This window comes from Odontesthes bonariensis, chromosome 3 (assembly GCF_027942865.1).
Source record: "Odontesthes bonariensis isolate fOdoBon6 chromosome 3, fOdoBon6.hap1, whole genome shotgun sequence".
In the NCBI taxonomy this organism is placed as follows: Eukaryota; Metazoa; Chordata; class Actinopteri; order Atheriniformes; family Atherinopsidae; genus Odontesthes; species Odontesthes bonariensis.
Window position 1 is genome coordinate 36,292,161 of NC_134508.1, and position 20,454 is coordinate 36,312,614.

Genomic DNA, 20,454 nt, shown 5'->3' on the forward strand with positions numbered 1-20,454 from the left:
CTCTGGATATCTCATCTTGAACTTATCACCTCAGTGCTCCCTCTGCAGCACTGGAGGCTGCACCTACTGGATGCACACAGCTGCAGAACATAAAATGTACAGATGTTCATAAAGTTTGGCTTTTTAGGATTTGTTGGCTAAGCTATTGCACCCCTTTGTACCTCCATTTCTACTTGTTAGTTTGGTTTTATTCTGCTTAACTTTACAAATGACGAGGATTGCCTCATCATTATCCAGTGAAACCATAAAAGGATAATGGAGATTAGGAAGATGAAAAAAAAAGAGTAAATCATAGTCACAAAGGGGCTAACGAACACCTCCTTTCCAACATCTGTATCAGAGCCCTTTGTTTTAAATACTCTATGATAATAATATAGTTCCTGTGTAAATAATGTTACAGGGGAACTAAAGTGGACACAACAACACTTCAGTGTATGAAGAACTGTGACGACGGGTTAAAAAGGATTTGGTATGTGAAATCCTAAGGTTGTAATGAGGAAAGAACACTAGTTATGTATTAATGAAATTTATTTATTAAAGTTTGAAAAAGAAATTCTAGCTCCTTACTGGCCAAATAAATTTGTATATAGCAGAGATATTCACGCTTAGGTGTAGCCATAACTTTTTTTTTTTTTTTTTTTACTTTTCATTGATCTTTGAATATTTGATGATAGGTAAAGATGTGAGCTGTTTGATTTAATAATCACTGGTGACAAGACACTGGTGTTTGATTGCAGAATTGTTTTGAAAAATCAATATATTACCTCCCAGGTGTTTTAATATGGCAACACTGAGTTTTCTGCCCAGGAGATCAATGCCAGAGACCAGCTCATCTCCGTTTGATGTGGAGGAAATTAAGAACTTAGTATCAAGAGTTTAGAACTTACTACAGTTTTTATGACTGACATGTTTCAGTTCAGTCAAAACAGTGTGCTGTTTTTCCCACACAGTCTGGTTTTAGGCAACAGTGCCTCAATGTTGGTGAGCATGAGGCTTTCCTTTTCTGTACACATTCACACCTCTAATCTTTTAGCCAGAGACTTTCTTATCTTTTATATATATATATATATATTTTAGAAGCTTCGCTCATTGGCAATAATAATCTATCATTTATGAATGATAGATTAAAGCTGCAATGCAATACATAGAATTTTTATATGCGAAATGCCAAAATTAAACTGACTGGGATAGAAACCTTTTATCGATTACCTCAACAGACTGATATAATTATATATAATTTATGAAGAATCCATCAGAGCACCTTGTTTTTAGGTGTCTGTTTTCTACTAAACTAGAATGACTTATTGTCATATATATATTATACTTAAAGGGGAACTCCGGTATTTTCAACATTAAGCCTCTTTTCTGAGTCGTCTGCAATGTTTTAGAACCCCCCTCACTGCTTTTTTGATGTTTACTGCTGTCTCCGTTATTTGCCTAATTTTGATTCTTCTCAACCTGCTTCAGAACGGCTAGTCATGTGCATGTCCAAAAAGGTCCGTAAAAGCACCATAAACGTCCGTTTTCAAAATCATCAACTCACCGGAGTGGTTACTGGTGTGCACTGGTAATCCATATCAAATTTCGTAGCGAAAAGTTGCTTCTGTCGTGTTTTATTTGACATTTTGTAAATCCCATTGAGTTCTATTGAAGACTGGATGTTCGTCGATAGCGGACATGTTTGTAGTTTTCTCGCACCGGAAATGCAATACACCTAGCAGCATTTCCGGACGAACATCCAGTCTTCAATACAACTCAATGGGATTTACAAAATGTCAAATAAAACACGACAGAAGCAACTTTTCGCTACGAAATTTGATATGGATTACCAGTGCACACCAGTAACCACTCCGGTGAGTTGATGATTTTGAAAACGGACGTTTATTGTGCTTTTATGGACCTTTTAAGACATGCACATGACTAGCCGTTCTGAAGCAGGTTGAGAAGAATCAAAATTAGGCAAATACCGGAGACAGCAGTAAACATCAAAAAAGCGGTGAGGGGGGTTCTAAAACATTGCAGACGACTCAGAAAAGAGGCTTAATGTTGAAAATACAGGAATTCCCCTTTAAATGTATATCAGAAGTGTATCCTACTTTTCTGTCAGCAGACGGATTATGACTAATTTCGACGTCATCTTCTCAATTGGCATGAGTTTGGGTTATTTGCAGCTCAGAGAATAAAGAAGGGGTTATTTTTACTGTGCACATCTTGTGTATTTTCTTTAGTTTCTAAATGATATTTCAAGAATTTCTGTGACTAGTGATTTGACATTTGGCTTGGCAACATGCTGACAACGTGACATTCCATAGTAATCATTGTCATCTCTGTCCTTACACACAGCCAGACCTGTGCTCGTTTCTCGTCTTGAAAACTATGCTATTTGAACACAGTTGTATGCATCACCTTCCAGCATATTTTGTTTTTTAAATCTAAGCTTTTCAGCCCCACTTTTCATACCCTATATTTTTATCTGTCCAAAATTCTTTAATTTCTACATAAAAGCATGAATGAAAACGACTCGCTAGAGCCAGACTGTATGATCTCACAGACAATCAGGTTTCAGGTGGTGGCATCCGTCCCATCTATTGCAATCCTGAGGCTGTGCAGTCTCAAGTTTAGAAAGTGAAACATGTACATGTCAAGCACAGAAATTGGCATATAAATAGTTAAAGCAGCTTTTTCTACAAAGTGGAAATATCTACCCATCTGTTAAGCAGCCCACCGGGAATAAGTCCCAATTGGTCCCTCCGGTTATAGAGAACACATAACAAGAGCTTATTTGTTGGCTCACCACTTTGCAACAACATGCGACAACCCGTCAGTCTGTCAGATATTTATGCTGGACAAAGCCGAGGCAGCAGATTCCCCTTCGTCTCCCTATCTCAGCAAATAGAATGCAGTGGATGTGCTGTAAAATATCTTGACTAGATGTGTCGAACATGTTTCCTGCGCCTCGTTTCCACTATGCAGTCCAGTACGGGTCGGTTCAGAACGGTACGGTGCGGGTTGGGTCGCTTTGGGGTCAGCTTGCGTTCCCACTGTACAAAGGGGACCCTCAGGGGTGGGCGGAGTGCGTGCTGAAGCGTAAATAGCAAATAACAGCAAATAACAAATAACATCCATAATTTAGCTTAATGCCACACTGGCTCGCAGTCCGGTTGAAACCACTCTCTGCCATTTTTGCGGCAATCAGCTGGAAAACTTTTTGGTTTGGCACAGCGCCATCGAGCTCCCGCTGCACAGCCTCCTCACCAATGACGGAGAGCAGAGCCTGACACCGGTCCTGTGTGCTAGGTACCTCAAGCAGAAGGGTTACAAAAATGGTAACGGGTTCCATGGGACCGGTACACTTTCGTGGTAGTGGAAACTGAAATAAGCGAACCGATCTGAACCGACCCGTATCAGACTGCACAGTGGAAACGAGGCTTCATGAAATATGCAGTTGGAGCATGTGCATGTGACTGTAGGAGGTGAAAAGTACGTGTGCTTTTTGCTCTTAGCACAATGCACTTTCATAAGATGCCCTTTTGCCCTCAGGATGCTCTTTGCTCACTCAACAATAATGCATGATATTGGAGACAATGGACTGCCATTGCTATTGGACTGCACAGAAATGACGACCTTCTACTTCCACTAGAAGTCGTGATGATAAAAGAGAAAAATAGAATTAGAGTCTTTGCCTGGAGAGTGGAATTAGGCAGTGAGCTGCACTTTTTTCACAGTCTTTATTGGACAACAGGCCTTGAGAAATAAATTTAATGACAGCACACTAGAATGTTCTGCAGAACGGAGGAGTTGAGTGCTGATAAACACAAATTCTCACTCTCCCTGTACCGTCTGTGTGTCTTCTGGCACACACACACACACACACACACACACACACAGCCTCGCTCTTGTTCGCTTTCGATCTGTCCAAAATCTGGCTAAGCAGCTGCTCTCTGAAAACAACTAGGCTAACACATGTCATTGCCACAGCAACAATAATTGTTCTATTTCAAGCTTATCTTTGCCTGCATGTACAGACGGTTGAATTAATCATTTCATCCTCCTATCTCAATCTATCAGTCACTTAAATACCTCACAGACTGAGACATTGAGACAGAGATTTTCCTGATCCCATCCTCCACTCTGCAATGGTACGCTTTAACAAGCACTTTGTAAGTTGACTCAAAGTTGTTACCTTTGAGGCCAATGACTGCGATAGCCCATTTTTCTCTCATCATTTCCAGGTGGCTGGTGTGAATTATGGCAAAGCTGCAGATTATGGCACTCAACAGCCATCTTGGGTTGAGGATGACTTGGCTCTTTTTGCTCATTGTAGACTCATTAAAAATCAAAAGGACTGCTTAATGAGATGAGCTCAGTCATTGCAATAATGCAAACTATTTGTTGTGAATTATTATTTTTAAATTTTGAGCCTCTTGATGCTTAGTCTATTCCACCACACTGTGTAAGGTGCTAAGTTGCTAATATGCAGTTCTTGCAGTTCTCTCCCGCACTCAATAATTGAATATGCCTGGCTGGATTATTACTCAACAAAAAAATATGACTTTACTTTTATAGAGACATTATGTGACAACAAACTTGAGATTAAACCGACCTTCTCATAAGCAGAGCACAACGCTGGCACTTGAGTCACACTTGTGTTGTTTATATATGTATAAATAACCCAAAAACTAGAAAAATAGTTTTAGATAAGAAATGCTCACTGGTTGTACGTGTGATTTAGAAACAAAAGAGTAAAATATCTCAAAACCTATTCGACAAAATCCTATGAAATTATGAGGCTGAATCCAAATGACTTTGGGGAATTCCCCAATTTACCTTTTTGCAGCCACATCTGTGAAATTCACATTTGTAGGTTTAAGCCATGCTTATTCTCAGGCCATCAAGTGCCATTTTTGTCAAAGTCCCTGGTATCACAAGTCTGTTTTGGCGTTGATACTGTGACACTGGTGCAGTTATACTAATTGTAGAGAGCATATACAGCCAAGGCCGATCTGATCAAAAAGTTGAAATGTGGTTGGAGAGGAAGTAGAGGACAGTTGCATGACTTTCAAAGAGGAGACCTGAGTTGAGGACCAGCTTCTGACATTTGTATATTTTTTAAGTCTTTGATTTCATTCACTCGCTCTTTTCCCTCATTTGTTTTAATGGCGTTTATGCACAAAAACTACATTAGGAGGAATAAAAAACAAAACTATTTTGTAGTAGTTGAGAAAAGATAATTGTTGGCTTTTAAATACACCATTTTGCGAAGTTGGTTAAATGAAAATGAAATTAAATACACCTCATTTGTAACTCTTAGAAAACTGGCACCAAAGGTTTCCCATTGGGTCCTGATACAACAGCAGTATATGACACCTTCTGAATGAGAATGGGCTGATAGCTTTTTAGTTATTTGTCTACAGCTTTCTATAAAATTTCTGTCATCCCTGACTATATTCTTGTCTCCAACAGAAAATGCATGTTTAGCTTTTTTCCAGGAGTTGGTTCATGACCAAATGCCCCCTCCCCCCAAAAAAAGAAGAAATAAATATTCCTGTCCATTGGGTACGTGCTAATTATAAAATGTTAACATGTGGTGAAAGTGGTCAATGTCCTTGAAAAATATCAACACCAGCCTTCAACAGACAGCTCAGTTTTTTTTTTTTTCTGTCAGTGTGCCACAAACAATGATTAGAAATTGTCCTATGAGTCAGATGTTAAGTGGGGTTACACAATAATGCAATGTTTTGTTTTTCTGTCTATGAATTTATTTTCCAGTCAGCCTCACTCTGCACACACAACACTAATGATAGGACAGCAGCATGTGCTACATGCCGCTCATTGAAAGGAGAGTAGAGGAAGAAATGTGAAATTGATAGAGCAATATAAGTGGCACAATTTCAGAGCAGAAGTCTGGAGTTAAAAGTTAAAAGTTTTATTGTTATATGTACAGTAGAAACACGTTTCCTTGTACAATGAAAAACTTTGCTGTCTGCAAAAATGCCAGTCAAAGTAGTAAAAATACTACATACAAATACAAATAAACAAAAGAAAAATAATAAACATATGAAGATGTGGAAACATAAGGAAACAAAAAGCACTGCAGATCTAGAAAAACATGACTCAACACCCGCAAGGCAAAAGTCTTCCTTGGTCGAACAACCTCACCTCCATCTTCCCCCATTTACACAAATCTCCCTGGGACCAGAACATCTCATCTCTCACATTATCACAGCAGTTCTGCCACCACTGCTGTTCATGCTGCTGTAAATTCCACACACCCCAGCTCACCCCACATTACAACTCCACTTCTGCTGAGTTTGGCTGATCTTGCCTGTACTTTACTGCCAGAAGGTCAACACTTCAGCTCCTGTATGTTGATGGACAGAGGGGAGGGGTTGGCCAGCAGAAGAGAGGAGAGCATATGGTTTGTTATCCTTAATGTGGAAGCAGATGTCTAGGTAGTTTGAAGATCAGTGGGTTGGAAGCATGTCATACTATTTATATTTGTAGAGTGAATTGTTAAGGGAAAGGGGATCTCACCTTAGCACATATGGCTTGTTATGGTACTGGAATGGAATTTGCACTCTTTCTTTTAGCGGTTTCCCATATTAGAAAAACAATAGTAATTACACATGATTAGATTTCATGTAACTTCACCATATTATCACTCCAAAAGGTGAATATTATATATGCAAATAATCATATAGTATTATTGCAAAATTATCTTTGTATTTGTGTTACTTTCTCTCACAAAGACACTGTTGTAAATAATTTAGCATTGCTTTGTATTACTTTAACTTGCTGAATTCATGTCAACATTCATGTCAACATAAAAAACAAATCTCATCACCTTGCTGGATTATCAGTTTTTCTACTTTTCCCTCTCACACCCCTCTTAGTTTCTCTTTAAGATGCTTGTACCAGACTTTGTTCCAAAGTGGGTGCACTGCTAAAATAAGGGGCAATGAAGTGTGCAGAGATTGGTTTGGGCATGTGAGACCATTGCTTGTTTAACTTTGCATAGCTGTGTGGCCGGCCAGCCAGCCGAGCAGACAGACTGGAAACACAGCTACATGCAGTAGCCCATTACGCTCCTCTGTTGCTGAAGCCTCCAGCCGTAGTAACTCACCACATGCCAGTTATATAAGTAAAGAGAATTCATCTGACGGTGCTGTGTGAGGTGTGAGATTATAAACCAGCTTTATGGCACACCACTCTTTGCTTCTCTCAGTGACATGAAAAATGTGTCCCTTAATCCCAGTCTCTTGTACAGCTGTCTGACAATTTGAACAGAGACTCTTTTCTAAACTTTCCACTCAAAGGTAGCAACCCTGAGGCAGTTTGTCCCTGAAAATGGCCACAGGATGCTGAAAGGTTAGAGCAGGATAGAGGGAGGAAGGTGATGTGCTGTCAGTCCAGAAGAGTGATGAGAGGAGTCAGATCAGGGGTCTTAGAGGTGTTGGTGCTCTGTTTGACTGAGGGCCCCATGGGAAGAGAGTGCCTGATGAAGAGGATGTTGGTGACCTGTCAAACAGAACATGATGAATGGAAAGGGAGCCCAGGATTGAGGGGCTAGTTGCATCCATCTACCTCACTTGAATTTGGATGAAGAAGAGCTTCAGAGAGAGGGAGAGATTTAAAAGCATAGTGTAAGATATACCTACGGGTGAAATCTCAAAATGTTGAGGATGCAGGAAACCAGAAATACAGAGACAGAAGAAGCCAACCTTAAACATTTGAACAATTGTGTTGAGTGTTGATGTAATCCATAGATTTTCAGTCTTTGCAAATTATGTTTTTCACATGTGTTAAATTTCAGCAACTACCCAGAAGTCCCATGTGTATATATTAGAGAGTAATATAACATAGGGAGACTTGAAACGGAGACTTCAGTACTTTTCATACTCATTCTTGGTGCATGTGTGTATTCTGTGACATCATATGTCTTCAGGCAAAATCTGTGGAATTTCTGCCTTAGTCTCGCAATGAGATGGCCCAGTGTGCCGAAAAAGGTGTCAGGGAACATCTTCTGACCTGTCATATTCTCTATTCAGAAGACTGTTAATTAAGTGACTGTCAGACGACAGAGATAATGACCTCCCAGTGGATGTCCAAATGCCTGAGGGAGAATGCCTTAGAATGAAATGTCAGAATCGGCACCAGGCATTTGCTCAGTTTTCACTGTGTTTAAGAAAAAGTCACATGAAGAGGAAATAAAGACTTGCTCTATACAACCAGGCTCTTTAAATGAATGGCCCGGGATTTTGGCACATATGCTTATTGGCTTTCTTGCCAAGAATTTGGTATTGTGTTCATCTCTGTATATTAAAAAGAGAAAAACTACTGCAGCAGGTCCAAGAAACAGTGTGACATGTGACCTCCTGTATGCTGCACAAATCCTATAGTATGCATGTTAGGGTTTTAAACAAATGAGGCAGCTTCATCTTAATCTTATTATAGGCACAAAAGAAATCCTTGAAGATGTATTTTTTGGAAGCCACTTTTTTCCTCACTTTGTGACTGCTTACTTTCAAAGCAGTGTATGTGTAACAAACCTTAATAATTTCCAACTTGTTTTATTAATTAAACAAAGATATGTGGCCAGTTAGCTGGGAGTTTTCATCTTCCAATATATTTCCAAACTTTGATGAAGAACCATCCAAAAGCAAAGTGTGCAACATATTTGTAAATTAATACAGTAATCAGCATATTGTGAATTACAACAAATATCTCTTATGTGCAAGAAGCAAAGTATTCACTGCTCTTGTTACATGCATATGAGTTGCTATCTTCCAGTCATCTGTTATAAATTGGCCAGTAATGGTGACATAAGATTCTAAGGCAATTAACATTTCATCCATCCATCTATTCATTAATTTTCTATACCCACTGAATCCGTCAGTCGAGTCGCGGGGGGCCTGAAGCCTATCCCAGCGGTCATAGGACGAGAGGCGGGGTACACCCTGGACAGACCGGCAGTAATTAACATTTCAATGCATCAAATTGATTATTTCTCACACCATTTGTATGTAAGTCGTTACATGCAACCCATGTATTTTCAGTATCTCAGTACTTCACTTTAAAGGAAACGTGAAGTTTTGTTAGTGTTGCATAATCATTATCACAGTTAACAAGTCAGCACTTTTTCTACGATGTGCAGACTGGAATTTGGAGTTTACTGAAATCTCTTCAAACAAATGTATGTGAGAGTTATGTCAACAGCTTCGAGTGTTAATTTAATTCTGTGGCCTCTGAGTAAGGTGTCGGTCTCAGTGAGGATGATAGCAGTCTGTCGAATTCATGGGGGGGTGCCAGGCTAAGCCTCCATCACTGCAGAGTTTCTCTGAGCCTCCAGTTTTTGAGAGGAAGAGTACTGATGATCCATGGTGAAATCGCAACGTGTTGCTAAAGGATACCAGTGGGAGACCTTGTTCTTTCTTGACGTGTCCCCTGTCATTACTTCATGCAAAAATCACAAGGTTGCAGAGGGAAAAAAAAGGTCTTCAGGAGGAGGAACTATCTATTTCACTTGACTATTTTCAGCCTGAGAATACAGCCATGGCGGAACTGACAGGGAATAAATTAGGTCCAATTTCCTGACATCAAACTGACTGCAGTGTAGTGAAATGAGAAGTGAAAAGAAATGGAATCACAGAAACTGAGAAATGAGAGAAAAGTTATTTTAAAGAAAAATTATTTGACTGAAAAAATACCAAATGTATGGTTTTGTTTTATGAAATCATATTTACTGTACAGTATCCCCATCTTCTTGGCTGGCTGTAGAGAAATAACCTACAAATGAGCAGATGGCTGATGGGGTACAATAGAGCCCATTGAATCCCCATCATAGAAAAATAAGCCCTGTTACAATAGCAGTGTTTTCTGTGAGTGGGAGGAATGAGCAACTTCTCTGATCTGACTGTTTCACTAAGAGTCTCTGACAGGACCCAGGAAGCCACAAAGACCTTACTGTACTTGTACTGCAGTGAATGGATCAGAGCAGTGTGTATGAGACTATTTGCAGAATAGTGCATGCTTTATTTACCCTCTTGCAGTCAGACACATTCACATCTGGTAGCTTCACTGTACAGCTTCAAGCAAGAACTGCTGGCCATTGTTGTGTTTAGGTTACATATGTGACCATTCTTTCATCATCAAAGAGAGAGAACTTCATCCTCACAAATACATAGGTAGACCGTGGTAAGTTTTAAGAAGTGAATCAATACAAAGAGTATTATTGAATACAATGGACTTGTGCACATGGAGATTTTGAGATACGGGAAACATGACAAAACAGTCAAGTCAGGTCGATTTTGAAGTTCAGTAGTACATGCAAACATATTAAAGGCTTTAGAGGCCTGCAACATCAATGATCCGTGACCCAATTCAAGGTCTTAAAGAAGCCAAGGAAAATAGCCTAAGAAAGTGGGGGTTGTTTCCACTTAATGGGGAAAATGTAGTGGATCCCATCTCAAGAAGGAAAGTCAAAGAAAAACACGGTTGTAAGAGTTCAGAAGACATTACATAAAAACATTAAACCTTACATAAAACGGAACCAAAGCATTCAAAGAGCAAAGTCAGAAAAAGAATCCCTATCAAAAGCATGGCAGGTGTTCATTTTTAACACTTGATGATTTTGGATAGTTTTTTCTTAGTTTTCTAGTTTCACTTCGAGGGTGAGGTATCTGCGCCTCTGCAAATCCTGTAAATCGAGAAAGAGAAATATATTAATAGATTTACTGAAGTGTAATTAGGTGCAGAGCCATTTTGGGCTTTATAAACAAAAGACTCTTAAAATCAGTTATACGTTTGATGGATAACTGTTGTAGTGATGCTTGTTTTGGTGTAATACTGTCTCTTTATCTTGTATTAATTACAATTTTTCCAGCTGCTGGAAGGACAACAGAGTAACAATAATCTAACCTTGAGGCAATAAATTAATTCATAATAAAACAAAAACATTTTAAACAAACCCTTAAACATTTTTAAAATTACAAGAGAGCATAGCATTTTATTTAACAATATTCCTTTATTTAAGAAAAAAACTTTCACTGCAGATTTTGGTAAAGTTCAGTGCCAAATCAAAGGTACCTTGATTCACAACATAGGTGTGAAGTTTATATCGATAACCCTTGGTGTCAAAAGTGCCAAAAACAACCACCTCTGTCTTTCATTTACTTGAAGACAAATGTTTCCCATCAAGCATCTGTCATCACGAGCAGGCCTTAAGGCAGCTGTAAAAGGTTTAAAATCCTATTTATTCAACAAAAGGTAGAAGTGTATCATAAGAAGGCGATATTGTGCCTGTGGAAGACACATCGAAGAGGAAACAAAACCACATAGAAAAGCTCCTAAAATAATAACTTAGGGTACATCACAAGTAATTGGGGCAATGGAACAGAAGTTCTGTCATCTTCAGGTAAAGACCTGACTTTTATGTACTAGGTATTCAATTTAAAAAGCAGTGCCCCGGACAGAAACATGACGTTCAAGGACTTTACTCTGTATGCCAACCTAGTCCACGTGACAGATGAAGTTTACGGTCATCTTACATATGGAACTAGGCTTTTAGTTATCCTTGCTGTTTTTGCTGTTGCTCTATGCTGTTACCATACTGACAGTTAATGTGAACCTAAAGTACTTTAAGATCAATATTGAGAAGCTAGTTGATATGTCAATGATAGAGAAGAAGATGAATTCAAGATAATGATATTACAGGTTTAATTGCTAAGAGTTGGGCATGCTTTGGCTTTTAGATGAGGCTGGGTTTCCTGATTTGAAGCCTACATTGTGTAATTCTCTCAGGTTTTATGTGCAGCATTTGTAGTTTGTTGAAGAGCTTTATTTTCCCACTTAATTCCCCCTTTGCCCAAACTAAATTTAAACAAAAGAGGATATGCTAGGACTGGTTTGAGAAGAAGTTTCCAGAGTGAGCTTTGAATCTCAGCTTTGTGTGTCTGTATGCTGGAACAGTTATGACACAGCTCTTTTTGCAGAGGCAGACAGACAGTAACCTTTACTATGTAAAGCCAAGCCTACCAGGATGACTGCTCCTGAGACAGTCAAAAATATGCCCTGACCTCATCATTATTCTTTTACCCCCTCCATAATCAAGTACATCTCCTCTCTATTTAAACAGATGCGGTAGAAAGACTTCATACTACTTTTAGTCCTGTTCACATCAAAGAGTCTTGCTGAGCAGAGTTTGGTCTATGTGCCCCAAAAATGATTACTTCTCTGTTTAAACTTTTTTAAAGCTGGCTCTCTCTCTTCTATCAAGAGATGAGGAAGCTGATGGGAGGCAGACACCTAAGATCTCTTCATGTCTTCCAAACTCCTTATCATGTTCATTCACAGGAAAACTTTTCCCTGCTTGTGTATAACAGCTCAGAATTCCTCCCTCTGCCTCAAACTTTGCATGAACTTCCTTTTCTTTTACAAAGGCCTCTGGGAGTTGAGAGCAAATTCAAAATCTTTTCAGATTTTTTTTTTTTTTTTATGAAAATCTCTGGTGTCTCGCTTTGTTCTAGCTGTGGTGAAAAGTTTTCGAGGCTCGTGTGAGGTTGTTGAAACTGAAGATATTTGAGCGTAAAGACAACTTCCATCATCTGTCACCAAACTGTTTGCAGATTTGTTGCGTCAGATTATAGAAAGTATTGATGCAGGTTAATTTCAGACTAATTTGCTCTTGGTTTTCCCAACAAGCAAACATCACTCAAATTGCTTATCTGTCAAAAATGCATTCTGATATAGCTTAGAATTTAGTTGCTCAGTAATTTTCATTGTTGTTCTGTAACCTCTTTCATACCCGAATCACAATTTATCCTTCGAAATCAGTTTAAACTTTTATATCCCCCTCTCTTGCTGTGTCCCGAAGTGATCAAGCTGGAATTAAAAGGTGAATCGGAGAGGATTTAAAGTTTTTGGCTACGAAGGACAGGTGGTTGTTATTCATAAAACAATTAATTTGTCTGGGACCTTAAAAAAGCCACCTTTTTCTACTTTTCCCACCATTCATTTTGAGTTTATCCAAAGGATTTATAACCCCATATAACCCACAAATACCTAAAGCAAAACATTATGAATTAAGTTGCCACTAAATGTGTGCATGAGTCCATTCTTTGTTTTATACTATTATTGTTAAGACTTCGACTGTATATTATATTATATTAAGCACTGAAAATCTGTGAATAAAGAACTCTTGTCCCATAAAGGGAATCTGTTTTGACAAGAAAAAAAGTACATGCTGCACGTATAGATTCAATCCTGCATGTTTTTACTGACCTTTCCCGCCTCCACCTCTGTCACTGCAGGTAAAGTGTTGAACACAGACCTGCGCCACTACCTCAGTCTGCAGTTTCAGAAGGGCTCGCTGGACCACAAACTCCAGCAGGTTATACGGGACAACCTCTACTTACGCACCATCCCCTGTAAGTACTCCAAGCAAATGTATAGCTCTTATTCACAAAGCTGGAGCTCCATCACACAAGAAGCTGCATTAATGAATTTCCTTTCCATCACACAGGCCGATCTACACACATCACGGTCACTAAGACACATAGTCACTTCACTTATCCATTGTCATTCATAGCTCTCTCTCACACACTCGACAAAGCACACACTTAAGTGTCACCATAGCAACATGGACAAGGACATCTTTTGAGACCTCTGTGTAACTTATTTACTTCTGTACCGTATCATCGCAGTGATCAAAGTCATATTCTGTTCATAAATAACCCTGCTTTTTTGCCTCTGCTGCACCATTTTCCCTTGCTGACACTCCACTCAGTGGGGCTGTCATCACAGATTATTCTTTGCTGAAATCAGTAATGGAGTGGTAAATAAGGTTGGCGCTGTGGACTGCCAAGAACCACTGCAATGAATGGCTCCTGTGTGAATAAAAGTAATTCATACTAAATTGAAATGTCTATTGATTGCAGTATACTTTAAATCAATTTTAAGTATTGCAAAGCAACTGTTGATCCAATAGTCAGGAGAAGCCTTGCATGAAATTGTGCCCATTATTATTGCAAAGAGCGGAAATGTTTCATGACATCACTGTATTTGGAGCAGGGAAGAAAGGTAGAAATAGAGACAGAAATATTGCATTGTAAATGTCACTTTCCAAGAGCTGAGGAAAAGAAAAGCATTTTCAGTCTGACACCCCACCATTTTCTAAACGATCAAAAGGTTTTGTAAGCTTTAATGTTGTAATATTTCAAATGAAATCATGGAAATTAACAATATTAGAGATATAGTTGTTAGTAGTGTGGCAAAGGTGCAAATTAATTCACAGGTTAAGGTTTCTGTGGGTGGCAGAAAGGCTTGCTGTTTTAGATGGTGCACATGCTGCGAAATTTAGAAATACCAATTTTAGTCACCAAAGGATTTTTATTTTAATTATAGTGCATCTGTCTTCTGGTATTTAAAAATACAAGGAAAGAAGGTTATCAGAAGAAACGTTTGGTTGATTAGAACATAGCAGAATATATTTCTGAATTAAGAATGTCTCCTCTCTGATACACCAATGTTGCTCAGTGTTAAGCTGCATCAACGGTAGACTTAACCCTGATGTAGTCATTAAGAATCTTTTATAATTTTTCACAGATATATTGGCCTAAACAATTCCTATGTCTTCCCGCAGACTGACTCTGTTCAGAGGAATGCAATAACAGAGTGTAGTTAAGGTTTTAGTCGCACACAGAGCAGCTGCTCCTGAGGCGATGACAGACTTTTAGGCACAGCACTGTCACAAACAAGCAACATCTCTGCTCTTGCGCCCCCAAGGCTGGAAGTTGCTCTGCCTTGTTCTCTGGGGACTTGAGTGTACAAGTGTGAAATTTTTCAGGAAGTAAGTTGCTTACCTTTCATGTATATTTCATTTCCTCTCTTCTTTTGTGTTGAAAATAAGGATTTTTCTCACAAACCCTTCCCCACCTCCTTTTCTTTACCTCCTTCTTTTGTCTCCCGTCCCTGTTTGTCCCTTTCACATGCCTCTTGAGTCATGTTCTGAGCTGTGTGTCCTGGACGTTTGAGATCAACTTGAATTTTTATAGCGTTTTTCTTTTCAGAGTGCAGTTTCACTGGGAGTGTTTTTGGTCAGCCACCATGAACAGATGGAACATGATTACACAGGGCTTTCTCTTACAGTGCTGCTACCCGTCATTTTTAACTTAACTCTTTAATTTAAACACAGTCCTGCTAGCACTTACTTCTGTTATTTACATTTACATATACCCGTGCTCATATCTGTCACTTTAAACAGTTATTTTTTTCCATGTACAATAGTAGCAGCCTTTAACCATTTCTTATCATAGCTGCATGAGTCTGACTCTCTAATCCTCTGTTTGAGTTTCTGTTTTAATGAGCAAGAAACCAGGGCTTGCACAGTGAAAGTACCTCCGTCAGTCTCATATCTTTCACCTTCTCTGTTTCACTTTTGCTGCCATTTGGTTTCAATTACCCCATACCTCCCATTTTCAGAAATGTATTTCTCCTCTTGTATTTAGCTTTCCGCCCTTACAGGTTAATTTTTTTATTTATTTTGTTTTCATTTAAAAAGTAGAACAGACATAACAATAACAACAACAGTAACAACCCCCCGGCTCAGACACGCAAAATTAAATTACAAAAAGATACCTGTGACATTAGTAAGCACACATACACATAAATGAGTGCATAAAAAAATATGCAGTAAAGCTACCAGTTATTTATCATCTGTCCTGATCTCATCCAGGGAGGCAAGGAAGGGCCCCCAAATAGTCAGAAACTTTCCCATTGAATTAGTCCTTGTGAACCTGAGTCTTTCCATCTGTATGACTGAAGCCATATCAGCCAACCACCTCCGAAAGCAAGGGGGAGACGTGGACTTCCACTCCAGTAGAATTAGCCTTTTTGCAACAGTCATTCCCAGCATCAGAGACTGCTGTGTTGCTGCAGGCAGGCCTGCTGTAGTCTGTGAGCAGCCAAAGATGGCAAGTTCAGCCTCCGGTTGGAAGGGTCTCTTATAGGCCTTGGAGAACCAGTCGAATATTTTGTCCCAGAGTCCGGTCAGCAAGGGACAGAACCAGAAGGTGTGAGACAGTGTGCCCTCCGACACTTTACATCTGTCACACAGCGGTGAGACAGAGGGGGCAATCCTCTGCAGTTTGAGTTTGCAGTAATGAAGACGGTGAACAACTTTGAATTGAATCAGCTGATGTCTGCTGTTAACCGAGCAAGATTGTGTGGCCGTGGCAGCCCCGTTACAATCATCAAACAAACGCACAAATCTGGTAATGAGATGCCTGGAGTCAGGGGGGCTCTTTAAGACATAGAAAAACACATGCTCCTTAGGGAGAGTTTTGAAATCAGAGATTTTGGATCGAACGTAGTCTCTGATTTGCAGGTAGCGAAAATGGTGCTAGTGTGGCAACTCAAATTTTCCCCGCAGTTCATGAAAAGAAGCAAAATGCTCACCCACGTACAAATGCTTTATAGAAGTAAGACCCCTCTCCTTCCAGGCATGGAAAACTCTGTCTGATGTTGAGGGCATAAAGGAGTGGTTGAAGCAGATAGGTGTATGTACGGATGTCGTTGGCAGACCCAAGGCTTTTCTCACCTGGTTTAAAATTCTAACAGCGTTTTTAACGACAAAACTTTGACTCCTCAAGATGGCTAACTTCTCTGTTTTGCAGAACAGCAAGGCAGATAAAGATGATCTGACTACCGAGTTGGCCTCCATATTCAGCCAGGAGGGGGCCCCAGGGGCCAAACTGCCCGGAGATTCCAGCTGCCAAAACATCAGGGCCCTCATGTTAACAGCCCAGTAATAATGTCTAAATTTCATATTCAATTTTCAAATTCAATTCAAATTCAAAAATACTTTATTTATCCCAGAGGGAAATTAAATGTTGATGTAACTCAGTTAAATCAAGGAGTTATGATGGCTGTGGGCAGGAATGATTTCCTGTAGCGGTCCGTTTTGCATCCAAACTGAAGAAGCCTTTGACTGAAGAGACTCTGTTTTCTGATAACAGTCTCATGGAGAGGATGTTCAGTGTTGTCCATAATTCTCTTGATTTTATGCAAAATCCTTCTTTGCATTATTGTCTCCAGAGGTTCCACAGTCGTCCCCAGAACAGAACCAGCCTTCTTTATCAGGTTGTTGAGTCTTTTTAGGTCCCTGGTTCTGATGCTGCTGCCCCAACAGATGGCGCAAGAGGAAATGACACTCTCAACAACAGACTTGTAGAAGATCTGCAACATCTTGTTGCAAACCTTGAAGGACCTTAGCTTCCTCAAGAAGTACAGTCTGCTCTGTCCTTTCTTGTAGATGACTTCACTGTTGTGTCTCCAGTCCAGTCTGTTGTCCACATGAACACCAAGGTATTTATATTCCTCAACCACCTCCACTTCTTCTCCCATGATGGAAACAGGGTTTGATCTGACCCTGTTTCTCCTGAAATCTACAATCATCTCCTTTGTTTTGTTAACATTCAAGATGAGATGATTGTTCCCACACCATGCCACAAAGCGGTCCACCAGCTCTCTGTACTCAGCTTCTTGTCCATCTCTGATACACCCGACAACTGCAGAGTCATCTGAATATTTCTGTAGATGACAGGAGTCTGACTTGTACTGGAAGTCTGAAGTGTACAGAGTGAAAAGGAATGGTGAAAGTATAGTCCCCTGTGGTGCTCCTGTGCTGCTGATCACCTGGTTAGACACACAATTCTTCAGTCTGACAAACTGTGGTCTGTTTGTCAGGTAGTCATTAATCCAGGTGATTGTTGAGGCCTCCACCTGAGTCTTCTGGAGTTTCAGACGAAGCAGATCAGGCTGGATTGTGTTAAATGCACTAGAGAAATCAAAGAACATGATCCTCACAGTGCTGCCTGCTTTGTCCAGATGACAGTGGGTTTGTTGAAGCAGGTGTATGATAGCGTCTTCAACTCCAACTCCATGGCGATAAGCAAACTGCAGGGGGTCCTGATATGTGCTGGTTTGCTTACACAGGTGGGTCAACAGGAGTCTCTCCAGGACCTTCATGATGTGGGATGTCAGGGCAACAGGTCTGTAGTCATTGATGACTGAAGGATGAGTTTTCTTTGGTACCGGAACCAGACAGGATGTCTTCCACAACAGTGGTACCTTCTCTTGGGTCAAGCTAAGGTTGAAAAGGTGTTGCAGAATCCCACAGAGCTGCTCTGCACAGGCCTTCAGGACTCGGGGGCTGACACCATCTGGACCTGCAGCCTTGTTCCGGTTCAGTCTCTCCAACTGCCTCTTCACCTGACTTCTAGAAACAGAAAAGTGGGAGGGGGAGGCAAAGGGTAGACCCAGTCCTCCCTCTGATTTGGCCTTTTGTAGATGGACTTTTGAGATCCTGTGGTTCTTATAATTCCAAATGTATGACAAAATGATGGAGTCTAGTTCTTTAAAAAAGGCTGATGTGAGGAAAATAGGAAGGTTCTGACAGAGGTAGAGGAACCTGGGAAGGGAGACCATTTTAATCGAGTTAATACGCCCGATCATAGACATAGGCAAGATCTTCCAAGCCTCTATATTTCCCTTAAGCCTGGCCACATACTCTGAAAAATTTAATTTGAATAGGAGTCTGGGCTCCTTGGGTATTGTCAGGCCAAGATATGTAAAGTGGTCTTTAACCAACCTAAAAGGGATGTTTTCTAGGAAACCGGGTGTGTAGGTGTTGGAGAGGGGCATTAATTCGCCCTTTGCCCATTTAATTGTATACCCAGACAGCTTTCCGAAAGAGGTGATCAGTTCTAGCAGAAGGGGAACAGATTTTTCTGTCTTTTTTAGGCCTAATATGACATCATCTGCGTACAGGCTAATGAGCATTTCATTACCTCCCACTTCCAAGCCCACAATTTCAATTTCCGGATGGGTTCTTATCATTAAGGCGAGGGGCTCCAGCGTGACAGCAAAGAGGGCAGGCGAGAGAGGGCAGCCCTGCTGTACCGAGCGACGAAAAGGGAATGGTGACGATCTATCACCATTAGTTAAAATGGAGCACATCGGGTTAGCATATATCAGTCTCACCCAAGATACAAAAGAGTCATCGAACCCGAATCTGTGCAGGGATTCTAACATATATGGCCACTCGACCTGTTAGAAAGCCTTGTGTGCGTACAGAGACAAAATTGCTGCCCCACTGGTCTCAACGAGATCGGCATACATAACATTAAGAAGGCGCCTGACATTGGAGAAAGAAAATCTACCGGGGATGAACCCTGTCTGGTCAGGATGAATTATAGACGACAAATACTTGTTTAACCGACCAGCTAATTTTGGTTATTATTTTCCTGTCCGAATTCTGAAGTGCAATAGGTCTATAGCTGCCCGGGTCTGTTTCCTCCCTGCCCTTCTTCAGAATGAGGGAGATATTGGCCTCATAAAGTGTTTTTGGTAACATTTTGTCCCTCTTAGAACTAACCATCATCCTGAGCAAAAGCGGAGCAAGGATCCCACCGAACTTCTTATAGAATTCGCAGCCGAAGCCGTCAGGTCCGGACGCTTTGCCTGATGGGAAGGACTTAATAGCAGAGATTATTTCTTCCAGTGTAAAATCGGAGTCTAGATCTTCCCTTGCCGCATCACTAAGTTTAGGTGTTTCAAGCGAGTCAAAAAAGTTGGCCAGGTCAGAGTGGGTGGCATCACATTTAGATGAGTAGAGCTCACTGTAAAACTCTTTGAAACGATCATTTATCTCTATAGGGTTGGTCAACAAGGCGCCTGCCTCAGATTTAATATTGTGAATTGTCCTGGAAGCCTGCATGCCCCTTGAGCTCAGGGTAATTTAAACAGAAGAAAAATACATGTTTTATATATAGATTAAGTACTAATAAACTGCTAAAACAGACAAAATGATTGCAGAGATATGTAGTTTCAAAGATTCAACTGTTGCAGTTTCAAATATTTTATGATTCAGAACATATTCTTTGTCCAAATCAGGAGGATTAAGAGTATTTCACCTCATCCAGAACTAAAGCGGGCCAGAGATGGAGTAAAAATAGTATTTTAAGTACTATTTAAGTACTTGAGTATTTTTTACAACATGATAAATATGAAATTTTCCAAACTGTTAGCCCAAAAGCCAGGCTCTGTGGTGGTATGGGGCTGTATCTGTGCTCGTGGCAAAGCCTGTTTACATTTCTGATGGCCGCTTTAATGCTGAAAGTACAAAAAGATAATAGAGCAACATATGCTGAATCTTTTCTGAGGACATTCATGCATTTTTCAACAAAACAGTCCAAAACCATATTCTATGGTATGAAGGCATAGCCTTGATAAAAGCTTCACCATCCCAAAACATTCGGAATGTGCTGCAGGCATGAAATTCAGAAATTGCTGTATAATAACAAATACAATTAAGTTGATGGGACAAACCATAACAAGGGTTTGAACTGTCTGCAATGAAATGAGTCAATTCTAAAAAGCCAGTTTTTATTCCTTCCC

General features: G+C 40.1%; 1 protein-coding gene across 2 annotated transcripts in view; it reads left to right on the forward strand.

Annotated features, from left to right (window-relative positions):
• The window catches only part of magi3b (membrane associated guanylate kinase, WW and PDZ domain containing 3b), a 147,363-nt gene that overhangs the window by 83,073 nt on the left and 43,836 nt on the right, over nt 1-20,454 (forward strand). For both annotated transcript variants that reach the window (XM_075461648.1, XM_075461647.1), the window contains exon 2: nt 13,308-13,424. In XM_075461648.1, coding sequence (XP_075317763.1) covers nt 13,308-13,424 — 117 coding nt within the window. The remainder of the gene's footprint in view (nt 1-13,307; nt 13,425-20,454) is intronic.